General features: G+C 36.6%; 1 protein-coding gene across 6 annotated transcripts in view; it reads right to left on the bottom strand.

Moving 5' to 3' along the window:
- Nucleotides 1-23,527, bottom strand: part of SLC10A7 (solute carrier family 10 member 7) — a 252,926-nt gene that overhangs the window by 108,069 nt on the left and 121,330 nt on the right. Inside the window, exon 6 of one of the 6 annotated variants that reach the window (XM_082636698.1) lies at nt 13,986-14,352. The exons of the other annotated variants lie outside the window; for them this stretch is intronic. Within the exon in view, the coding sequence (XP_082492824.1) occupies nt 14,272-14,352 (81 nt within the window). The 3' untranslated portion in view covers nt 13,986-14,271. Of the gene's footprint in view, nt 1-13,985; nt 14,353-23,527 lie in introns of those variants that run through there. 6 annotated transcript variants of the gene reach the window in all.

The following is a 23,527-nucleotide window of genomic DNA, read 5'->3' as shown; positions in this document are numbered from 1 at the left end:
CAGGTGAGAGATCTACAAATGCAAGGTTCATCCCAAAGTATAAATATTCAAAATAATCTGGGAATAAATTAAAATCACTAAGAGATACTCCTACCAGTATGTAGAATCACGTGTAAAACATAAAGATACTGCCGTCTACAAAATTACTTCCAGTATTAACATTCAGTGTTTGGGAATTTTAAAGCTTTTCTAGGCATCTCAGTTTTAACTAAATAATGATAAGTTGTTCTGAATGATACCCAGCCTATACCAGTCCTTTTGTCTTCTTGAATTCCTGCAGCACCTATCTGGGGGATGTATTCTGCAACTTAGTAGTTGATCTTTTATTATGACTTCCTGTTCATGATTATTATCACCAAAATGAGAAATTGAGCCACCGAGGACAGGGACTAAACCTCTCACACATGCCTCCTGCAGGTCTGCTATATTAGTTAGGAGCATAGGCCCTGGGGCCAGACATCCTGGGTTCAAATCCTGCTCTACCACTGGCAATCGGTGCGACCCTAGCAAGTTATCTAACCTCTCTGGGCCTAGATTTCCTCAGTAAACTGGGGATGAACACAGTACCTACGTGCCTTTGTGTTATTGTAAGGAATGAATAAACTTATACATGCTAAATGCATGGTGCAGTTCTTGGCACTTAGTAAGTATTCAAAAGATGTTGGTTTACATTATTAGTAGTAGGTTTTTCTTGGACAAGTATAGTTAAAAAAATAACAAAACAACTTTTTTTTTTCTGGATTGTGGGATGCATTATGGAAGCTCTGATGTGAAGCATAAAACAGCTTCATTTTTAAACATCCAATGTTGGGTAAATAGAAAGAAAGGCTTATAAAGGAAATGAGGTTATCCTTTTGAATAGATCATTGTTGGTAATACTGACAGGTAAATTCTACTATCCTAAATGATGTTTCTATGAACAGTCACCTTGTGATTCGTATAATATGAGGGCTCTACAGCAGACAAATGAGGCTTATTCCTAAGGCCTGATTACTGATAGGCCATAAAATGAGTAATGTTAGAGGCATTATCTTTGTTATTACAGTGAATGATTTATTCTACACCAGAGTGCAGGAATCCTAATATTAACATATTTCGCAGCAATCAATCATATTCAATTTTGACTTTCAAATCTTTGTGAAACATCAAATGATACTGCTAAGCATACAGCTTAATTGTGGAGACTGCTGATGTGGACAATAATGCAATTAGTGGGCCCAAAAAGCTAAATCAGCAGTATCGAGCCTGAAAATAAAAGAGGTTGGAATTCTGAAGAAAAAGAGTTAACCCACCAATTTAAACAAGATAAACACACTAAAAATAATTTGCAAAACAATTTTCTTCCTGCATTTAATAAACATATGTCAGAAGAAACAAAAATCACAGAAGCTGGAAGTAAAAAAAATCAATTAAAATAAAGTCACAGGGCATGGTAGAGAATTCTTTCTGGCAGTTATTTGATATAATGTGGTTAATATTTCCAGTCAGTCAAATTAACGCCATTTTGCCACTGTAGATTTACAGTCACAAAATGCACACTCCCAAGAGGCTTATTTTATTCCAAGAATCAGAGTAACAAATTCCTTTTAGGCATAGAACAACTTGACCATTTTCTTCTGAACGTAAGTAATGAAAGAGAAACCGTCCCGCAGAAAAAAAATTAATTTGCTATACATTCACATTTGGCCATCATCTTGTCCCTCCCTGATTTCCCCTTCAAAGTCCTTGGATAGAAACCCGTCCATTTATCGCTCCATTTGTATCAACAGATATGCTTTTATTTCTTATCGGCCTGCCTATTCGTATCATGTGTACTCCGCCATGTTATTGATTGAAAGAAACTCAGGCAAGGTGGTGTCAGCTCATATTCCTAAAGGGAGTCCCCCGAGTAGATTGGTGAGGCACTTAAGGTCAAGTCAGAATTGTCTGCTTCTACATTAAAACTGCAGGGCACAGACACAAGAAGAATGTAGATTTCTCAAGCATGCCAAACAAATTCCAACATTCAACCTTCATAGTTTTATCTTCCCCCACAGAGTTCAGGGGTACTTTTCATGGAGGAAAACTTGGTTTTGTAAAAACAAAAATTATTTTAAACCCTTCTTCCTACTTTCCATGATTTCTTCTTCCTTTCTTTCATCTCTTTTATTTATCTATCCAAATGGTTACTCCAAACAGAGAGAAATCATAAGGCAAATAAAGTCACTGAAGCACACAGTGGTCGGAGAGAGAGGATCTAGTAACTCCCCTAATAGGTTAATTTGGTGTTTTCCTGATGACTTGTGAGATAATCCTTTTCTCCTTTGAGCAAGGAGAAAGTAAAGTTAACCATGTTTGTCAACTATATGCTTAGCACCATAAAAATTCCCAAGATCTGGATTATTGGAAGAACCTCAAAATTCATTCATCAAACACTTTTCAGAGTACATATTATATGCACAGCACCTTTTCTGGAACAAGGGTTTCAAAGATGGATAGAATATGCTTGCATGATATGTGCTGTGATAGGACATAAACCACATGTCAAGGGAAAGAACAGCATATCATGGCCTAAAGAGCTAGAGTTAGACAGACTGGGATTCAAATTTGTCTTTCTCCACACATAGGGGGGCTCTGGGAAGTCACCTACCTTCTTGAATTTCATTTTGCCCAAATATAACATGGACATCGTATTATTTATCTTACATAGTACTCTTGGTAGATGGTTAATAAACAATAGTTTGCTTTTCCTCCTTGGATACAAATTCAATGACAATTCATTTGGTCTAAGGGCAGAGAAGATAATGGGACAAGGGGCCAAAGAAAGGGCAGAGTTGATGCTGGCTTTGTAGAAAAAGTAGGATTTCAATAGAGAAAAATGGGAAGTAAGGGATTCTTGGCAAAGAAAGCATCATGAGAGGAAAAAAATGGAACTGTATAAAGTACATGTTTTTTTTTTTTTTTAAAAAAGCACATGGCATGTTTAGAGGGAGAGAGCAGAGTGGTTAAGAGTGGGGTTATGGGGTCAACCTGCCTGAGCTGGGATCATGATGTCTACTTGGAATAACCTGGGGTAGGTAGCTTGCTTATTCAGTTTCCTCCTGTATTGCCCACATATAACAATACCTAGGCCATAGGGTGTATTGAAGATTAAAAGGAGGAGATATATATATATATATATATATATATATATATATATATCTCACCTCCATATATATGTGTGTGTATATATATATATAAAACAGGGCCTCCTGTAAAATCAATGTTACCGCCATTATTGTTAGAGCTATTACTACTGAAGACCTATTATTGTTAGAGAAGTCTCAGTGGGTTGGGGATGGCTCAAGTTTAAGGAAAATGGAAGAAATATGGGTCATCAGAGTGGTATTTTTCATTCTTCCTTTTGACTACCAGGCATCTGATTACTTACTACTCTAAAAGCAATATTTTATCTCAGTTGGGTGAATGGGTTACTTCTATCGATATCAGGCTACTCTATGTCTCCTCCCATTGCTAAATATATTCTGGTCCAGTGGTTGCTAAACCTGGCCGTGCATCAGAATTCCTTGGGAATCTGATTTAAAAAGAGAGAGAGAGAGAGAGAGAGAGAGAGAGAGAGAGAGAGAGACACTCTTGGGTCTAAACCTAGAGATTCTTATTCAATAAATTTAAGGTGGAGCTGAGAAAATTGCAGTTTTTAAAAAGCTTCCCTGGTGATTCTGATAAACACCTAAATGTGGAGACCTTCACTGTAGTCTACTCAGAAGCCAGGTCAATATGTTTTACTCTTATTGCCCATTGAATAAAATAACATCCAGCTTATCTAATAATATGAGATTCATAAAAGTGCTAGCCTCCTTTTAGTTTTAATCTTACAAAAACACTCTGATTCATTGAAAGAAGGCATTAATAAGAGTATAACTTCTTTGTTAATTAGTTACTGAAGCATTTTGCAAGGATGATAGCATGAAAGAGCTTGGAATTAGAGGTAAGTTAACTTTTCATCAAACACTAAAAACGAAAATACCCTTTTCTCAGATTAAATATCACAACGCTTCCAAAATAAGTTGTTTCACCATTATTTATTCTACCCCCAGATACATTTAGGAATGTAAATTATGAAATGAAAATCCAAGGAATTCATGATGGTTTCAACATTACTACTAGGAAGACTCAAATTTTGATTGTCCAGAGTCCGTTTGTTCTTTCAATAGATTTGTCTGAAAGAATATCAGTCAGCCATATCAGAGAGCCTTATTAGCTTCACAAAATAATTGTTTATTTTATTAAGACCATTTATAGCTTCTTAGTGCACCTAAGGGTTTATTGATCATTATTGGATAGGAAGTCCTAGAGGAAGAACATTTTAAGCAAAAGGCTGATTTGGAATACAAATAAACATCCCTGAGGTTATAATTTAAAAGTATTTTTATGTGATTTATAAATAAATTCAAGGGCAGGGCAAGATACAAGGGCTGGCAAGGTAAACCCAGGGACCAGGTCAAGAACTGCCATATTAAGTCCAGATTTTATCCTGAGAGAAAGGAGGAGCTACTCAGGGATTTTAGTGGTAAAATTTACATTGTAAAAGGGTCTAATACCGTAGTTCTCAACACTGAATACATATTCGAGTCACCCAGGAGTTTTAAAAAATATCAGTGTCTAAACCCCCCTACACCAGATTATAATTTAATTGGTCTGGAGTGGGGCCCACACAGCAGGGATTTTCTTTAAAAAAACTACCCCAGTTGTTTACTATATGGCCAGAGCTGAGAACTACTGCTCAGACTGGAAGCCAGGAAATCAGCAGGGCTGTGGAGAGACGATGGCTGAACAAGGGCCCTGGTGGTGGAGACGGAGAAATGTGAATAAATTTGACAAATACTCAGGTGATAAAATGAACAGGATGTATTGATTGGTTACCTGTGGCAAGTGAGGGAAATACATGAAGTAAAAAATATGTACAGGCTACCCCAGGAAAATGGGCAAATTGTGATGCTGTTCATTGGCCTTAAATTCTTTTGGACCTGGGTTTGGATCTGGCTTGTCCATTTTCTATTTTGAGCCTTTGGCCAAGTTATTTAATATCTCTTTGACTCTTCATACAAAATGGAGTCAATATCACTTACTTCACAGCAGTAGAGATTATACAAGATAACATATATAACGGACCTAGGACAGTGCCTGTCACATAATAGGTGCTTAATAATTGTTTTTCCCTTCCATATTATAACACAGCTACTCCAGGTGTCTCATTTAAATTCCTAAAGGAACTAAATTTGTTTCAATACACGAAATTATTGTAACATAGTATTTAACAAATACTATGTTTTCTACTTCTCAGAAGATGCAAGACATTTAAAAAGGATGTCTTGGATGTTGGGAAATAGTTTACTATCATTTCTAGAAACACAGATACATTGAGGGAAATCTGCTTCTAATTTTGTTAAGTTATTTCAGAAACAAACAGTAAGGATAGAGAGAGCTTGATAATGAAAGACTGATCTTAGGGAAATCATTCTAGTTTCAATTTATAAACACAGGGTCTCAATACCTGGAAGGATGCTCTCACCTTGTGACCTTTGTACTGGCTGTTCCCTTTGCCTGGAATGTTCTCCTCCAGAAATCTTCATAGCTAACTCCCATGAGAGCCCTCAAGGTCTTGCTCTCCCTAAACGAGGTCAACTTGATCACCCCACTTAAATCACAACCTCCCCACCTCTGCCTCAGCACTTCTGGCTTCCTTTAACCTTTCACTCTTCTTCTTTTTGTTTGTTTCTGTAGCTCTTATCTCTTTTTAACAAACTGTATAATTTACCCATTTGTTTATTCTTTATTGTCTGTCTATTCCCAACAGGATGTAAACTCCATGAGGGAAGAAATCTAAGATTGCTTTATTAACTTATTATCATTGTGCCAAGGACCTAGAATAGTGCCTGGCACAAAGTAGGTATAAAATTAGTATCTGCTGAATAATAAAGGATTTAAAAATTGCCAACAAAATTCAAAATTCATAGAAGTATATGTTAGTATTGTAAGTAGGCATGCGACTAATATAATATCAAGTCATCAAAACTGATTAAAAAAGAAAAGGATAGGTGAAGGGGTTGTTGAAACCAAAAATTTTTGTTCACTAGTACCAATCAGTGCTCTGTTCTTAGAGCATCTGTGCCAGGACTAGTGGAAAACAGGAAAGAGTATGTGTTTTAGGGGGAAAACTACCTCTGGAAGCAGTACTTTGGGAGTGAGGCATGATCTAGTGATGAAAACAAAGATTAGGATTTAAGAGTTTGCCATTTTGCTTTTAAGTTTGCAGGGATGCTTTCATATGCCAAAGAAGGGCATAAAAATACACTTTCTTATTAACAACTTATCAGGGATACTACCTGTCTAGCTATAGAGAAGATTATAACTTATAGCAGGCCAAAATGTCATTAGTGTTCTCGCTCTCTCTCTTTCTCACCCCTCCATCCCTCCCTCCTTCTTTTCTTATGTCCCTTTCTCTCTTTGTTTCTGAAAACAGGAGAGGATGATGATAATAGTCTGGTCTTTGACAAAAACATAATTCACAATCCAGCCCTGATTTCCTAATCCACAGAAAACTGTGACTCACAGAGAACCAATCTTTCTTCTGACTGAATGACAGCTGCCTTGAAGAGCACAAACAAGCAAGATTACCAGGGCACCAAGGACAGCCGAGGCGGGAACGACTTTATGAATTTCCAGATAAGAAATTAAATTACATCATAATGCTCTATCTACATTACAGAGAACACAAAAGAGGGAAAGGTGTTGGAGTAATTCCATTTTGCATGGATTTCATGATACATCTGTTCTCTAGTCTAAAGATTTCTAGGAGATAAGAGTAAAATAAATGGGGTTCAGGCAACTCTAGAGAATACAGATTAAGACAGAGAAAATGCCAAAGCAAATAAGCCTGAAGCCATTTAACAAAGCAGTGCCTGTTGATTGATTTATATTTGGTTTACTAATGGGATTGCACACAGAGTCCACTGTGCCCAACTTCTTGCACTTCACATTTGAGACCCATACTTGGCAACTGAAAGCCCAGTAGGGAGGCTGATGAAAGGAGATCAGATAATCTGCAAAGCAGATAATCTGCTTCTCACAATTGAGTATTAGAACAGTCTAGTGGGCCACCTGAGCCCCCGTAATATACCCTTTCCAGGCTCACAGACAGAGTCTCTCAGGTTATTGACCTGAGCCCAGAGGCATCATGGAGGTTCACAATTAAAAGGCTTTGACCCAACTTCTGACCTCAATGTCTGCTTCCTGTGGAGAGGGTCTGCACTGGCCTAACAAAATTGCAGACTTAGGAATGCTGCCCAAATTACTTTCATTCTGTCTTCTAGTTCACCAAACCATTAGGATCCTATTTGTTCAGATATATGCTGGTCCACCAGCTCAAAACACAGTCCATATTAGTCTTTGTTGTAGAGGGCTTTGGTGTTCTCAACAATTACTTATCCTTTACTCTTATCAAAAGTGACCATCCTTAACACGTGTAATACGTGTGTTTGCAGCTTCAGCTCTATGCTTGATCGATGAATACAACATCTTTTATTGATGCAGATTTATCAGAAGATTTAGAAAGATCATCAGAACAAACAGGTCTTAGAGGAACAAGACCTCCAATAAAAAAGTTACTGGTTACCTTAATTTTGTAATTGCTGCTGCTGATAGAATAAATGATATTCAAAACTACGACACCTGGTCTAAAATGAAACAAATATTTCACCTCATTTAATTGCTTGTGACATTGCCTGAATAACTAAGAGGATCAGCCCAATGGGGAGGCTGAGAAACAAGCATTTTCAGAGATGAAAATCCCAATCTTGACAACCTCTCGGGCAGAAGAAAAAATTTTATATATACTATGTTGATACTAACAATTAAGTACTTTGCTCAAAATCACTGTATTCTTTCTATATTTTTAATTCCAAAGAACATGGCCATAAAAGACTATACTCTTTCACTGTGTACTTCTAGACCATCCCACCATTTGAGCACTGAGTCAAGGATTACGCCTAGCTGAGAGAGGTAAAATTCCTGAGAGCTTGGAGAATGGCCCTAGCTCTTGTCAAGTTTTGTACTGATAACTCAGAGTTCATTCAGTGATTCAAACTATACAAATACCTGCTTGTCAAAAAACTATCTGTGTGTGTGAATTGCTTGTGTGCATGTGTGTGTGTGAGAGAGAGAGAGAGAGAGAGAAAGAGAGAAAGAGAGAGAGAATGTGTGTATAAGAATATGAGTGAGTAAGCAAAAGACAGCTAACTTCCTCTGTTGTAGAAAGCTGTTGCAGCAAACTTTGATATCCACTGGGAAGAAAACTGTCAAGGATATAAGTTTCAGATACAAGTATATAACTAGTCAAATAAAATTTTGTCTAAACCCAAGTATACTCCATTAGTTATCATTTCTCCAGGTCAATTTACAACCCTATCAAAAGCAGGAAAAAAATCAACAACAATAATAAAAAATAAGGAAAAATATATCCCCAGATCTTTCAGACATACATGAATTTTCAGACGAGTCATATAGGATGCCTGAGTTAACCATGGATTCACTTATCAAATAAAAATGTGGTAGCGGGTTTGTGATCTTATGTTAATTATACTTGCCAAAGGATGATTATGAAATTTCTGGTAAGTAGAGAGTTTTGCTTTGTAAAAGTTACTTGCCATCAATGTGCATACAGCTACATTTAGGTTAAGTGTTTTATTTTTTTCACATCAGCCAGATTCTGCTAGCTCTTCTTTTTAGTAAAGCAATCCAATTCACAACATACACTTAGTTTCAATTCAACAAATGCTTTTTGACCACCTTCTGTATACAGGGCACTAAATTAGATATTGCTAAAAGGTAGGAGGATAAATGGTAACACAATTCAGAATACAGGAGATCTGAGTCTTTTAAAAAATAACCCATTTGATTCTTATTTATAATTATTGTACCAGTACACAGAAATATGTAAATAATGGTACCTCTATATTATTATATCATTTTTTTTCCTACTTTTCCTTTTTTAACATTACTAACACTCTATTTAGGGAATAAAGTAATCACTGTACTCACAAAAACATGTAATTAGCTAGGATATTGTTCACCTCAACTCCCAGAATTTCAAAAACTTGATAATTTAGAGTAAACAGATATAGGTCTAAGCATTTATGAAACTTAGTTCCTGAATCCCTAAGGAGTGAAGAAATGTTGGCCTTCATTTTGGAGAACTTTTCAATTTATGCCAATCACTCGTTATTATTGGAATTTTATCAGCAGGGACAGATGTAGGTTTTGTGGGACTGGAGGCCTATACAATTTGGGGCTCTTCTTTAAGAAAGGAATGCAAAATTAGTTCCAGGGTGAGGGGTCCTAAAGTTTAAGCTTCATTAGCTTCTCAGCAAATCTGTCTCTGGTTTTCAGCCATTAGTAATAAGCTTTTATTAGTGACATGATGTAAAACAGAGCAACAAGTATCTGAAACTTAAGTTGGGGCGGAAACATATTTCTCTGAAATTTAATTATAGGAGCTATGTGGACTTTTGTGAAAATGAGCTCCTAAGGCACCGCCCAGAAACCTCTAACATTACCATGCACAGCGTCAAGAGAAGGCTCAAGGTTAATCACTCATTTCCCCTTTCAATCTGTCTCAATTACTGTTCTGGGATGCTTCAATTAGTCATTCTCCTTCTCTCCAGGGACAGGGAGAGATTGCAGATAACTCATCCCAAATAGACTTCACAATTTGAATCCCTCCACCCCGCTAAACAAAAATCTTCACTAGAGACACGCAAGATTTTCTATCATCCACTCTGTATTCTGTCAATGCCACTCTTTCATCAGACAAATAGAAGCCATAAGTCTTCTGGGATACTGGGCCTTCTTTTCCCTTCCCCCAGAGGAGTGAGTTCTTTTTCTGCCACACATTCAGCCCAAGACAGCCGTAGGCAATTGTTCTTAAAACTGCTCTTGGACGGCCCTTTCCAGAAGCCAGCCCCTGAGACAGACAACCATATTATCAATCACCTAGACAGCATTTATCCCTTTTTCTATGCCTACTCTCCACCTGTCATAAGGAGACTGTTTAGCCCTCGAGTCTAAAATCTGCAAAAGGAGATATTCCATAACTCTTTAATAAGCATGTGTGGTATCAATAGTTTACAGAAGACTACATAGAAAATAATGATTTCTAAACCCGGAAAGAGTAATGCCTCCTATCATTAGAGAAGGCATTCAATCTCTCTAAATTCATGGGGCGAGAAAAAATTCTAATCCAACAAAAGGCTTTGTTACAAAGGTTGCTTTTTCTTTCTTTGCAAACAAAAACAAACAAACAAACAAAAAACTAGGTTGTTTGGGTTCTGCTATCATGATATGGAGATTATCTACAGCAGTAGTATAAACTGACCCTAGGAAGGGATAAAGATTTCTAGTTATGTTGACATTTTGGTAATTGTTTATTTTCCTGTTGAAGGACTAAATGTGCTCAAGGACTGTGTAAAGTGGTCTGTTTCTGATTGGTCATTTCTTCCTTTATGCTATCACTGGATTTACACTATCACAGCACTTGTATCATGCTGCAATTCCTTTTTCTCAGGACTGATACACCCATAGACTATAAACTTCTGGGGCTAGGGTGCAGGGGGAACACTGGGGCTGTATTCATTTTTGTCTCCTTAGTGATGAGTGGAGTGCGGACACATAGTAGATGCTCAATGTACTGAAGGAGAATCATAGAATGGATAATAGTAAATGGCGAGATTTAAATATTTTAAACATTGACTTGGAATTGTGCTCTTCAATTAAATGTGAATGGCAGGGAGCCCAATATTTTAGGAATCAACTTGGTATTTTGAAAAACAAATAATGAAGCTACTTTATAAAGACCTGGCACAAAAGATGTTCTCTATGGAACCAAGCAGTGTTAAGTATGGAGTGATTTTTAATACACAGTAACTTCTCTTTCTGGAACAACCTTTCAAAAACTAGAGATTAAAAAATTCCAGATGTGTTTAAAATTACATCATTTATTTCAAATTTCTTATAAAATTGACACTGTAAGTCCTGACTTTCCTTTTCATAACATTTGTATTTCTGCACAAGACAAAAATACAAAACTCAGTCAACTTATGAAACTCTTCTCATTTATGAGCCCAGGATATCTCACACAGAATTATATCAATATTGAAAGGATGGAAAGAGGAGGATTAAATCTAATCAATATTGATGACACTTTCCTTTATATCTTCTAACCTCTTCTTGGTACCACCTCCTCTTTGCATGGCTCTAACTTGTTTTTGCAAGCAGGCCTCAAAAACAAATCAATGTTCAATTTGTCTCCTTATCTAGTTTGTGCCCTGCTCTCTCATCACACAATTTAAGTATTTTTATTGTATCAGTGACCATTGTAGATTGTGCTTACAATCACGGCTCCAGAAGGAGGCGGGAAACAACTAGACAAGATTAGTTGGCTCAAGCTGATTCTAGGAGACTAAGTGGTTCTATAATACGATGGGGAGGAGGCCACAGCCTAACTCCTAGGGACAGGTCCTGTACTCAGGATCCTTCCAGACCTCACTCTATGTGCCTCTTCATCCATCATTCATTTGTACCCTTTTTAATAAACTGGAAAAAAATGGAAAAAAATATTATTTCATATAATATTTACATAATTATTATTTTGATACAGGTGCTGCTCTGTGTTCTGCATATTAAAAAAAACAAAAAACAAAAAACTGTTTCTTTCAACTCCCTTATGAGATAGCTTCTTCCACTATTGTCCTCTATTATAGTTGAGACACCTGAGGCTCAGAAAGACTAACAACTGACTGCTAATGTCACTGAGGTTCAATCTCAGTCTGCTTCCAGAATCTGTTCTCTTTGAATAATGAAGAACATACTGATGACAACAGTGAAGTAACAATAATAGCTAATACTTAGGCAGCACTTATTAGGTACCAACCATGTTCTAAGTACTTATATGTATTTATTCACTTACGGAAGAATCAACACTAGACTGAAAGTCAAAAAAAGACCAGAATTCCAGTCCAACTTCTGGTGTGATTAACTCCAAAATTTGGAGGAAGTCTCTTCGACCAGTCTGGGTCTCATTTTCCACAGATATGCATTGAAGGTATTGTACCAGATGATCTCTGAGGTCTAACATCATACTTATAGTTGGCCCACTCAGAATAGGACAGAAGAGGCCCTTGAGATGAGTGTGGGTACTCTAATGAAATTATATTCTTGTTCTCAAAAAAGTTTTATACTAAGTATAAAACTAAATGCAAACAATATCGATGATTGAACACTAACAAAGGTCTCACACAGTGCTCAAAACTGCTATTTGGTGGATTAACACAGAATGCCATATTACACTTGGTAATTGTTATGGCTGAATTGTGTTCCCCCGACCCCAAATTCACATGTTGAGTCCCTAATTCCCACTGTGTCGCTATTTGGTGATAGGGCCTTTAGGATGTAATTAAGGTTAAATGAGGTCATAAGAGTAAGGTCTTAATCAATAGTGCTGGTGCCTTATAACAAGAGGAAGAGACACCAGAGATCTCAGTCTCTCTCTCTCCACCGGGTGAGGACACAGTGAGAAGGTGGCCATACACAGGCAAGAAACAGATCCTTCACCAGGAACTGAATCAGCTGGCACCTTGATCCTGAACTTCTTAGCCACTGTGAGGAATAAACTGATGTTTTTTAACCTACCCAGTCTATAGTATTTTGTTAATGGCAGCCTGAGCACACTAAGTAATTAAAAAAAAAATTCCTACAAGCTATAAAGGAAGAGACTGCTAAATTTAATTGCATATTAAACAACTTTATATGAAAAAAATACAGTCAAAAGATAAATGAATAAAAAAATATTTGCCACACATGTAACAGGCTAATTATTACATGAATAGCTTATGAAATCAATATAAATGACTAATGATAAAATTGGTAAAAAGATACGAACATTTTTTTATCTTTGGTGCCTAGCACTGTTCCTTGAGAGAATCCAATGGTAAAGAAGCTAATGATTAATTGAACTAAATACATAAACTATGTAATTTTATTATCCCTCTTTGTTAGGTTTCTTGAAGCACATAATATATATAGATATACATATATGGGTATATATATAGTGATTTAGATAATAGGGTTAATTTTACACATAGAATTTTATAGGAATATAAAATCACAATATTGTATTAAAAAAGAAAAAGGTAGGAAAAAGTTAATGAAGATTTTAAAAACTGTTCAACCTCACTTATAATTAACAATAAATAATATAAGTAATGCCATAATAAAGAATTGATAAATACACATCTAAACAAGATAATATTTTCTCTTAATGAATTTACAAGTCAGTAATACCCACTATTGGTGAGGGTGTGGCAAAAACCCTCTCACACTGTTGAAAGGAGGGTAAATGGTAGAGCCTTTTAAGAGGGAAATTATCAAAATTAAAACTATAAACACTTTTTGGTTCAGCAATTCTACTTGTAGGAATTGTTGCTAATAATATGCTCCAAAACCAACCAACGAAACATCAAGATAAATGTACACTAATGTTCAAGACCAGTTATTCGTAACAGTAAAAAACTGAAAACAACCTTACATGGTCATTCACGGGGAATTAGTTAAATCCATTATGATATACCTTGCCAGTGGATTCATAAGCAGATGTTTAACAGAATAAAGGACGATTGGATTGAGTTAAGAAAAAAAAAAGCAAGACCCCTAAATATATTACCATTCATGTGAATTTTTGAAAGTACGCACATAGGCATGTATGTGTACACAAAGGTATGATACTGGTATTGTCATAAATATTTTTCTGGTAGACAACATGAGAAACTTAACAACGGCTATCCATAAGGAGAGGCTGGGGAAGGATACTTTCATTAATCGTTCTATTTTGTGTGTGCACCTGTAATATATATTTAAGAACATATTCTTAAAAACAGAGCATTTATATAAGAAGTCTCTAAATTATGGGTCTATCTTTAATAATTTATAAGGATCAACCACCCTTCCTGAAAAGAATTCCTCAGCGTGTTCAACAATCAGTGTGGCAGACAACTCAATTAAGCCAGCATCTTCTCCTTTCCTTAGCAATTTCTCTTCTACAAACAAACAAACAACATCTGGAGTTTTTCCTGAGCTCTCTATCTTCCTCCTTGTTCCTTCAAATGCAATCAGTTGCCAAATCCTATGGATTTTCTCCCATTCCCCTGCTTCTCCCCTCATTCAGGTGCTCGGTATCTTCAACTAGATAATGGTAGTAGTAGAAGGAGATGTTACTGAGTTCTTTTGCGTCCCAGGTACCTCACATGCTCTTCTCCTGAATCCCTACAGCAATCACAGAAGGTTGGTATTAACATCTCTTTTTTTTCAGATACACACAATATGACTACACTTTAAAAATGCGGTGAGCTGGTGGGTGAAAAGTAATATCTCATTGCTTTGAATTAAATTTCTCTAACTCCTCAGAGATTAAACATATTTTCATTTATTTATTGGTCATTCCTATAATCTCCTGTGGCATTTCCTGTCATGTTTTGCTCATTTTTTAAGCTAGGTAATTTGTTCTTTGTTTACTGATTACAGGAGTTTCTTATGTGTTTTTATTTTTTCCCTCAACTTAAAAAAAAAAAAATTCAAACCTCAAGAAAGCTTCCGAGGATAGTATAATGAACACCCATAGACCCTTCACTTCTATTCACCAACTACCAATTATTAACACTTAGCCACCTCTCTCTCTCAAACCTCCGCCCCACAAATTCTCTCTCTGTTACTTGGGGACTTTGAGACACTGTGACACTTCTCATGGAAATACTACAGCATGTATTCTATGCCTATTAATACCTTCTGATATCCTAGCCCTTCAGAGATCCTTTCTCAAGCATGATGAATGCTCACCACTTCTGGTATAATGCATTTACTGTTTCCTTTCCTTGGAATGTCCAAATCTATCCATCCTTCAAAGTCCTGTAGTCCATGAAGGCTTCCCTTCTCACTTTTCCTTCTGATGTCTGTGCCTCTATTATACCACTTTTTGCTTTTTGCTTGGCACCACGATTAATTATGTATATGTCTCACATCCCCAAATAGTCCACGAACACCTGAGGACAAGAAGTGTGTCCAATAGCAACTTGTATTTTCACAGGGCTTAGCATAGCTCCTTGCAGATAGGAGACACTCAACAAACATCTGCAAAATCAACCAGCAGGATCACTGAATAAATCTGTTTATGAGAGAAGCAGAAGGAGATTCTGACTCTGTCAGCAACTCTTTCTGATTTTCTACAAGTCACTTAACTTTAGTAGTGATAATACTGATGATAAAATAATAGCTCTTTCTTTTTCAAGACTAGGCACTTTACATATACTGTGTCATTCAGTCCTTTCAACAGCCTTATGAGGTAGACAGTATTACCATATTACAAGAGGAAACAAGTGTAGAGAGATTGAGTAACATGTCCAAGGTCACACAGGTGAGGTGTTGGCTTATGATTTCTGTCTTGTTCATCTTTGTATTGTTTTTATTGCTCACCTGACATTTCGTATGTGTTCAATAAATGTTTGTAAAATGACTTGTTTAAAAGTGGGTATTTCTTCAAGGAGAAAACTTTTTTCTTTTTTCCATTTCTTTTTATTGTATCTATATGAGAGGATGGAGGTTAGCTAGATCTACTGTGGTAATTATTTCATAATATATGTAAATCAAACCATCATGCTGCATGCCTTAAATGTATACAGTGATGTATGTCAATTATTGCTCAGTGAAACTAGGGAAAAAACTAAAACTAAATAGATAGATAGATAGATAGAAAGACAGGTAGATAAAATTGGGTGTTTCTTTGTGCCTGCTTGGGCTTTTATGAATTCAATGACTCATGCTATTGAGCCAAAAAACCTCAAACAGATAATTAAAGAAAAACTGATACTGTTATACACAGAAAGCGACATATTGATCTTTGGGACTCTATGATAGGTTGGTTTGGCTTTTAACTTTTTTTTGTTTTGTTTTGTTTTTTGTTTTGTTGTTTTGCAGTACACGGGCCTCTCACTGTTGTGGCCTCTCCCGCCGCGGAGCACAGGCTCCGGACGCGCAGGCTCAGCGGCCACGGCTCACGGGCCCAGCCGCTCCGCGGCATGTGGGATCTTCCCGGACCAGGGCACGAACCCGTGTCCCCTGCATCGGCAGGCAGACTGTCAACCACTGCACCACGAGGGAAGCCCGGCTTTTAACTTTTTGATTTATCATGAACAGCAGCAATACTTAGAGAGGCACTGCTTGAAACATATGCAAAATTAAGGGGCTTTTTCTTTGGGGGGTTCTGGTGATGAGCTAGGTAATTTTAGCTCTGCTTTTATAATTGGCAATTCCACCAAAATCCCTCAGATGGGCATCTGTGATTTCTCTATTAAACATTTTATATTACCTTGGACAATGCTCAGGCCAAGAGCCCAGTGTCAGGGCCCTTTGTTACCAAACTGGGGATCTGGTGCCTATTTCTCACAGGTCTGAGAATCAGTGGGCCAGGTACAACCTTTCTGGCTGACCAGGGCTGCGGAACCTCAAATAACTGGGCTACAGTTTGAGTTCTCTTAAATTCTGATGCCAAATTAACTGATAGGTTTTGCTCTTTAAATGAAAAAAGAAAAAAAGTTATGTGCATAGAACCACTTGTACCAAATTTTGTTTCCCTGAATTATACAGACATTCTCCCAAACTATGGCTATGTTTTAGTTTTGAATATATATGCTTAATAAGCTATAGTAACTCTTTTAAGAGCAGTAAGTAGCCAAGACAAGTAGCAGACCAACACCTCCAGAGAGAACTTCAGCCTCCTTGTCCAGCCTTTATGGCCAAGGTCAGGGGATCAGCTTCAAAAATAGTAGCAGGGGGCAGGGAAGGGGGAAGTGAATGGCTGTTGTATAGATATAAACTCCAGATTTGGAATTGGGAAGCCTGGTGAGATGGTCTTCTGGCTCTGAGACGCTGGGCACATCACTTATCTAGCCTCTATAACCCTCAGTGTCCTCAGCAAAAAATTCAGGGGTCCACTCCTCCCTGGGGCACCTGATAGGATTTCTGATTGTGGGTGTGAGAGCACATAGCAGTTACCTAGCTTAATAAATGCTCGATAAATGTTGGTTGAATGCAAACAATGGGGACTCAAAACATATTTTTTTAGGGATTAGGACAATGAAAAGTGTAATAGCATATGCATTACTAAAGTGTATGTGTTCGAGTTTTAGTCTTTTAGTAAAATTTGTTGTAGACATCCTAGATTCTGCTATTTGAAGGATGACATATTTTATACCTCACCCTGAGCCAATAATAAATGTGTGTGTCCAGTGAATGAACAAATGAATACACGACTGAAAAATGGGATTTTGGGTTACAAACATACCAGTTCATAAGAAACTGTATTAAAATGAACAAAAGGCAATTGGAATGTTTTATGGTTTCAATTACTGATAATATTGCTAAAGCTAGTACTTATTAAGGGCTTAAATTATGCTAGCTTTGGGGAGTTGTAGGGTAAGGATATGGAATATGTAAAAGATAGTCATTTAACTCAGAATCCTAGAACTGGGAAGGTTCTGAGTAGGAAGGGCCAAGAAAACATGAGCCATTTTCCCTTCCAACTTTACCAGTTATATTACTTGTAAGTTATTTAAATTTTCTGAGTTTAAACATGCCTGCATTGCAAATACTTTTTGGCTTTTAATTCTAACTTCAGATTTAGCAGACATAAAGACACAAAATTCAAAATGCAAAAAAAGGAAATAGTGGAAATGGTGGTATAGACAGAGAATTTAAAGCAAGAAGGCGTTAGGAGGAACTGATGCTCAGAGCGACTGGAAAGGGAAAAGGAAACAGACAAACAAAGCTTGATCTATTTTCATGAAGAAGAGAGATAGATACTGAAGCTAGAAAGGGCAATATCATCCTACTAGTAAAATGTCGATGTGATACGTAATTGAAATTTCTAATTGTTTATAAAAGACGACGTATACATGTCATCTTGACTTGTAAAGAAAAGTTCTGCTTTGCTCAAAATAGGATATGTAGACCATATAAACTCATGCACTTAGTACAACAATTAGTAACGATCTAGAATTTTTATCTTTCTTGTAATTCTCATATCCACATTAATATAAAGGATGCCAGAGCTTTTAAATACTGGCCCCCCAAAATTGGACACCACAAACGTGTAAAGAGGAAAACAATGTCAGGTATCCATTTGTGACTGTGCAAATCAATGTCTCTAAAAAGAGCAGTCTGGACTATGGGTTATTCTTGTTACCAAAAAGGAAAACAGCCACGGTGACCATCAACAAGGAGAAAAAGCGCAAAGTAAAAACACTGCTAAAAGCAAAGAGAATTCTTGAACTCTTTGACCTAATTTGAGTTGAGAAATAAAGTGTGCTTCAGCCCCTCAGATCAGAGCCCACTCACATCTTTGGGGCCGTGGAGCTGGATTTCACTGAGTAACTAACTGGTCAGTGGTGGGGCTGAGCTACACAAAAGACAGATGAAGTCTTTCATTCTGAAAGTTAATACATCTGCTCTTAAGGTCTCCAAACATCCCTAACTCTAATCAGTAATTGTCATTAAAAGCTCTCATTATGTGAAGTAAGTGTAATTAGAGCATGTTGCCCTCACAGGGCGTACTGCACGGAGAAGGCTGGAAGCGTTCACAAATTAGTGCCAATTCACTCTGCCTCTATCTACCATGCATTCTGCTGTGAGGGGGAAAAATCGTATTTATACACATTAAGGCAAAAGCCCACTGGCCCTTACAAAATTAGCCTCAACGCTAACTGTGGTTATTCGAGGGACTCCCTATTTCATTATGTGTCTCAGAAATAAAAGAGATAAAGTTTGCTGCCATCAATAACGCTGAACATATCTGCTGAATCCCGCAAATTCCAAGAAATTAATTATTCAAAATCTTGTGGGAATTTTGTCATGGTGGAGATATGACTTGTCTGCAAACGGAGCTCAGGGGATGCTCAGTATGATCGAGCCCTGTATATGTGCACAACTGCTGCATTCATCACGACGTGGAGAACACAGCATTCTCCTATATCTCTGCAATTCCTGAAAACTTGGAATCTATATTATAAAGTCGTTATGCACAACACAATACATTCCCAATCTCTTATGAAGAGTAATCATGATATGTCATTATAGCTTATAGATTAAAGGGATTGGTGAATGTATTTTCTCTTCCTCATCTCTTAAACATACATGCCATAACTCAAAAAACATCGAAATTGAATGGTCAGAGGTAGAAGATAGGAGAGAAAAACATACTGGTCTGTCTCTTGGGAGATAGAATGTGTGTGTGTGTGAGAGTGTGTGTGTGTACACAAACATACATGCATGTATATTTATATGTATATATGTGTATGTATGTACACACATAATGTGTTTATATATATTTGCACATATATGCATATACTCATACATACACACGCTCATATAATTCTGAACTGCAGATTTACTGAAAACCTAGAAATTGGCAATGCCAATTTTATCACTGACTGGTATCCCAGGGACCAACACCCAAGAAGGTGACACTAGCAAAAAATCCAATATTTCCCCCAAAAGGTCCCTTTACAGATGAGCCAGACCTTCAATCCGTGATGAAAAATTTCAAACCATTGTCGATACTTAAGCCAGAATAATCTTTCTAAAACTCAAATCTAATCATGCCATTCCCCTGTGGCAATTCTTATTGTCCTTAGAATAAAGGTCTAAATCCTCCTTAACAAGGCCCACAAGACCCTGTGTGATCTAGTCACCCCAGCCTACCTCAGCCTCATTTTAAGCCATTCTTCATTTTCTGAGCTCTAGGCACAGTGGCTTTCTTTTACTTCTTTGGACACATCATGTGCCCTGTCTCGGGGCCTTTGAACATGGTGTTCTTTCTTATAAAATGTTCTCCACTTAGCAAATCCCTACTATTGTTCAGATCTCAGTTTAAAAGTCAATTGCTCACAGAAGCCTTCCCTGACCCTCCCTCTCCCCCTCAAAAACAAATAGGTAATAATCACTAAATGTTCCTATGTGTTAGGCATCATGCCCAAATATTCACAACAACCCTGTGAAGTTAGCATTATTATTATCTCCATTTACAGATGAGAAAATGAGTCCCAGAAAGATTAATAGGCAAGAGCATACAGCTTGTAAGTGGTGGAAGAGGAACTCACTGATGTCGTCCCCTTGGTGTAGTCTCTCTTCACACCCTATACACTTCGGTTAATACTTAGCACATAATCAGTTGCTTAATGTTTGCTTTCCACACTAGAATGTAACCTTCATAAAGCCAGTAAAGGCAGAACGGGCTCTACCTTGTACTAAGATACTGTGCCGGTACTGGGAATGAACACAGAGGTAAACAAATGTTTCTTGTTGCATGAATGAACGCATGACATATCAAGTCATTCTGAACACAAAGAAAAGAAAGGCTAACTAAAAATGCTCATGATAAGTTGCTACCTATGCAATTCTAGCACTGAATGTGGAATGCTGAAATAGGCATAACTTATTATTAAGTACTGTATGAAGTCAAATCAAGTCCATAGTAAATATAATTTGAATAGGAAATGCATGAAGCATGTGTTAGAAAAAGGCAAGGCAGTGTACACATCTAACTCCATACTGAAACCTACTAGTAAGACAACTACTCGGAGCACTTTTTGAAGCTTCAGTTCTCTGTAGTTTTCAGAGTCAGCTTAATAGCTCCCAATTCCAACTTCAAAGTATAATTGGTATGGCCACTGTGGAAAACAGTATAGAGGGTTCTCAAAAAGCTAAAAGTAGAACTACCATATGACCCAGCAATTCCACTCCTGGGTATATATCTGAAAAAAACAAAAACACTAATTTGAAAAGATACATGCACCCTAATGTTCATAGCAGCATTATTTACAATTACCAAGGTATGGAAGCAACCTAAGTGTCTATCAAAAGATGAATGGATAAAGAAGATATGGCATATATATATATATATTATATATATATATATATATATATATATATATATAATATATATATATATACCACATCTGAATATATATATTCCATTGTACAGAATGAAATATATTCAGCCATAAAAATGAATTAAAATTTTGCCATTTTCAGCAATATGGATGGACTTGGGGGGCATTATGCTAAGTGAAATAAGTCAGATGGAGGAAGACAAATACTGTATGATATCACTTATATGTGGAATTAAAAAAATACAACAAATTAGTGAATATAACAAAAAAGAAACAGACTCACAGACATAGGGAACAAACTTGTGGTTACCAGTGAAGAGAGGGGAGGGGTGGGGAATACAGGTGTAGGAAATTAAGAGGTATAAACTATTAGGTATAAAATAAGCTACAAGAATATATTGTACAACAATGGGAATATAGCCAATATTTTACAACAACCATAAATGAATTGTAACCTTTAAAAATTGTGAATCACTATATTGTACCCTTGCAACTTATATAATACTGTACAGCAACTATACTTCAATAAAAGCAGGTAAATAAATAAAATCACATTGAAATATTGTGTATAATTATGGTAAAATCATCTCAAAGATCCATAGAAGATTTATCTCAATGAATATAGCTAATCCTAGCATCTAAACAATATTAGTCATAATATATCAGGAAATATATTCAGAATAATTGCAAATTTTCTTGAACTTAATATGTAAGGCCAATACCACTGACTCTGGAGATTGGTCAAGGTCAGCCCTAGATTCCAAATTCTCATAATCCATGGTTATAACATGAATGAAAACCTGACTTAAGTATTTATTTCTACATTTCACCTCATTAAGTCTTTTCCTGTGTGTGTGTACATACATTTTATAAATTTTAAATTAAAAATTATGTAAGTGAGACAATGTAAACACCTAATACAGTGCTTGACAGTTTTTTCTTTAGAATCGTACCCTTATGTTACACATGTATATCAAAGACTGCATACGTTTGTTCCAGCTAAACTACATGATCAGTCAGTTAATAGATGTGGTTTTCACCTCAAGTTTATGTAATTTACACATTATAGTTCTTGTTGGTTACATTTCCATTTTCTTTATTATTAATATATTATATCTATATCTCAAATTTATGAAAGCAAATCAATAGCTTCAAAGCAGTTTTACAGTATTAAATTAGTGACAAAAATATTAAAAACAATATAAATATATATAGTAAACAAAACAAATGAAAATATAAAATATACATGCTGGCATAAACACATCTGTAAGTATAAAAATTGGTATAAGCACAGCAAAAAAAAAAAAAAAAAAAACGGGAAGAAGAAATTTGGAAACTAACTGATTTGAGCCACAGAACCCAGGAAAGCCTCCGTACTTGAGAAAGTAAGCATAAGAAGAGGGAGAATAGGAGAATTGGTTGAAAGCCTGTATAAGAAGCAATTAGAATTCAAGATCCCATTCCCCATCCCATATACTCCCTGGGACTGAAAACAAGATTTTTATTTTCTATGGAACTGAACCAGAAAGGTTCTAGTGCAGGGGATTCCATGTACAATGTAGAGTGAGCAATGACACACCATACTGAAAACAAAGGGATTAAATGAAATTCTACATTATGAAGAATGAATAATGACCCTCAGGTTCGTTTTCCACTCAGTTTCTAGAATGTTTGCAGCAGGTTAGATACTACCCAAAAGCAAATTCTCTGAAGGGTTACTAGCACAAGAGAAAAGATGGGGTGGATTTCCAATAAGCTTTTTTTATTTTTAACATCTTTATTGGAGTATAATTGCTTTACAATGTTGTTAGTTTCTGCTGTATGACAACGTGAATCAGCTATATGCATACATATATCCCCACATCCCCTCCCTATCCCATCCCTCTAGGTGGACACAAAGCATCGAGCTGACCTCCCTGTGCTATGTAGCTGCTTCCCTCTAGTTATCTATTTTACATCTGGTAGTGTGTATATGTCAATGCTACTCTTACACTTTGTCCCAGCTTACCCTTCCCCTTCCCCGTGTCCTCAAGTCCATTCTCTACCTCTGTGTCTTTATTCCTGTCCTGCCCCTAGGTTAATCAGAACTTTTTTTTTTTTAGATTCCATATATATGTGTTAGCATACGGTATTTGTTTTTCTCCTTCTGACCTACTTCACTCTCTATGTCAGACTCTAGGTCCATCCACCTCACTACAAATAACTCAATTTCATTTCTTTTTATGGCTGAGTAATATTCCATTATATACATGTGCCACATCTTCTTTATCCATTCATCTGTCGATGGACACTTAGGTTGCTTCCATGTCCTGGCTACTGTAAATAGTGTTGCAATGGACACTGTGGTACATGACTTTTTGAATTATGGTTTTCTCAGAGTATCTGCCTAGTAGTGGGATTGCTGGGTCATATGGTAGTTCTATTTTTAGATTTTTAAGGATGTTCCATACTGTTCTCCATAGTGGCTGTATCAATATACACTCCCACCAACAGTGCAAGAG

The sequence above is a fragment of the Mesoplodon mirus genome, assembly GCF_964341445.2.
Source record: "Mesoplodon mirus genome assembly, chromosome: 2".
Classification (NCBI taxonomy): Eukaryota; Metazoa; Chordata; class Mammalia; order Artiodactyla; family Ziphiidae; genus Mesoplodon; species Mesoplodon mirus.
Note: the sequence above shows the minus strand (reverse complement) of the source record. Positions and strands in the feature narration are given on the sequence as shown.